The sequence below is a fragment of the Dictyostelium discoideum genome (genome assembly GCF_000004695.1).
Source record: "Dictyostelium discoideum AX4 chromosome 5 chromosome, whole genome shotgun sequence".
Lineage (NCBI taxonomy): Eukaryota > Evosea > Eumycetozoa > Dictyosteliales > Dictyosteliaceae > Dictyostelium > Dictyostelium discoideum.
Window position 1 is genome coordinate 214544 of NC_007091.3, and position 2500 is coordinate 217043.

Below are 2500 nucleotides of genomic sequence, written 5' to 3' on the forward strand. Positions count from 1 at the left end.
ATATTATTATTTGTATTATTATTATTATTGTTATTATTATTTAAAGTATTTGAAATTGTAATTGGTGATAATAAACAAGATAAATTTGGTTTTGGCGTTGATTGTTTATTTGATTGCTGTTGTTGTTGTTGTTGTTCTTTTTCTTTTTCTTTTTCTTTTTCTTTTTCTTTTTCTTTTTCTTTTTCTTTTTCTTTTTGTAATTGTAATGGTGGAGTTTGTTGAGATTGTTGTGGTGGATGATTTGGTGTTGTTGAAGGTACAATTAAAGTTGTTGGTTGTGATATATGAATTGGTGTTGAAGAAGTTGAAATACTAGTACAACTATTTGTATCATTATTTCCATCATAAGTATCTTCCAAAGTTGAAGAATCGAAAAGATCCGAAGTATTAGGAGATCTAACATACATTGATTTTCTAAATGCATTGGTAAATTTATCATTTCTTTTTAAGAATTGAAGATTTGTTGGAGAATCACCAATCATTTCTAATTTTCTTTGAGAATATTCATCGTAACGTTCGGTGGGTGCTCTATAGTTTATGTAGGAACCATTTTCAATGGCTGATTTAATTGCATTTCTTAGGAATTTCAATTCACTAGTTAATAGAGAGATTAGTGGTTGTTGTTCACGGAATTGGTGCAATTGAAATTCCAATTCTTGAGTTGACAATTGACGAGTCAAAGTTCTCTTCCTACCAGAACCATCGATACCAAAACCAGAGTTTGCTTGGAAACGTGCTATCTGAGTACGAAAATCCGAATGAGTTACATGTTCTTGTGATTTCAATATCTTTATAATACCCAATTGTTGCCAACGTGATAGTAGTTTCTCTGATTTTCTTGGATTTGGTGCATTATCCAATAGACAATTGAATAGGGTCAATGTATTCAATTGGGTTTCCATATCACCCGAGGAGAGTAATGTAATTAGGTTACTATAGGCTGGTGTGGAGGTTTCTTGTGCATGATTTTTGGCTGAACGATGAACCAATTGAAATCCATCGAAATTGCAAACACAAAACAATAGCTCTATAGCTTGTCTGCATACACTTGGCAATACCCCCACCGAACAAACCAATGAATATAGCTTATCTATTAGCTGTGGTCGACTCATTACCTCTTCCAATCCACTATTATATCCCATAAAACATCGTAGTGCTGTCAATGCATACGATTGTGTATTGCCTCTACTCTTTATAATCACTGCCAATAATTGATTGATTCCTCCCTTTATTATAAATTCTTCAACATATTCTACGTCTTTCATTTGATAACGAATATTGAATATCGTATCTTTGATGTGTGGTGAAGTTGGTTCAATCTTTGTCAATTGATCCACCACCCTATCTGCTATTGCATGTGGTTTCATACGTAGTATGAAATAACTTTTCTCTGCTTCAACTAATCTCTCTGGTGTTAGAAATGAATCTTCAACATATGCCAATGTAAATGGATTCTGTAATGCATAACTTGAAACTTTATCAACTGGTATCTTAAAATGTGTTAACAATACCTTTATATGATCTTTAACCGCTGTCTCTCCATCAAATATATGTGATACTGATGGATTTTGTTGTGGTTGTTGTGGTGTTGATGATGTTCTATGTTCATTTCCATTTATTAATTCAACTCTAATTTTCATTTTTTTTTTTTTTTTTTTCCAATTTACTTTTTTTTTTCCTATTTCTAAATATAAAAAAAATAATAATTTATATAATCAAAAATTAATATATAAAAAATACATAAAATAAAAATAAAAATAATTTATTACCTTTTTTTTTTATTTTTTTTTTTTAATAAATTATAAAGATAAACAAAAAAAATAAATTAATAAATAAATAAATAAATAAATAAATAAATAAATAAATGAATAATAATTCAATTAAAAATTATTGGCTCTGTTTTTTTTTTTTTTTTTTTTTTTTTTTTTTTTTTTTTATTTTGTTTTGTTTAATTAAAAAAAAAAAAAAAAAATTTATTATTTGATTACTAAATTATTATGAGAAAAAAGTATTTTTTATTATTATTATTATTATTTTAAAAAAAAAAAAAAAAAAATATTATTTTTTTAATTATTTAAATTTGTAAACAATTGAAACAAAAACAACACAATTAACTGTTAAAAACAATTAAATTTATTATAAATGGATTTTGTATATGGCAATTATTATGCATGTATATATGTTCAAGTGGTATAAATATATGATTAAATAAACATTAATAAAAAAAAAATATAAAAAAAATAAAAAAAGAAAATAAAAAAAATAATAAAAAAAAAAAAAAAATAATAATAAAAAAAATAAAATGATTTTTGTGTGTGAGAGTGCTGCTGTTTGATAATTAACCACACATGTGTGTGTGTGTGTGTGGGTGTGTGTGTGTGTGATAATGTTTATAAATTGGGGGTATTTTTGGAGTGAGAGAAAATTATATTTTAGGGTAACATTAAATTTAATGATAACAGTTACAAAAATATTACATACCTAGATTTAATTTTTAAAA

At 25.6% G+C, this 2500-nt stretch overlaps 1 protein-coding gene across 1 annotated transcript in view; it reads right to left on the bottom strand.

Moving 5' to 3' along the window:
- The window catches only part of forC (actin binding protein), a gene marked incomplete at both ends in the record, with an annotated part of 3573 nt that extends 1933 nt beyond the window's left edge, over positions 1 to 1640 (bottom strand). The window contains one exon of the mRNA XM_632180.1: positions 1 to 1640. This exon is cut by the window's left edge and continues 231 nt beyond it. Coding sequence (XP_637272.1) covers positions 1 to 1640 — 1640 coding nt within the window.
- Between the last annotated feature and the right edge of the window lie 860 nt (positions 1641 to 2500).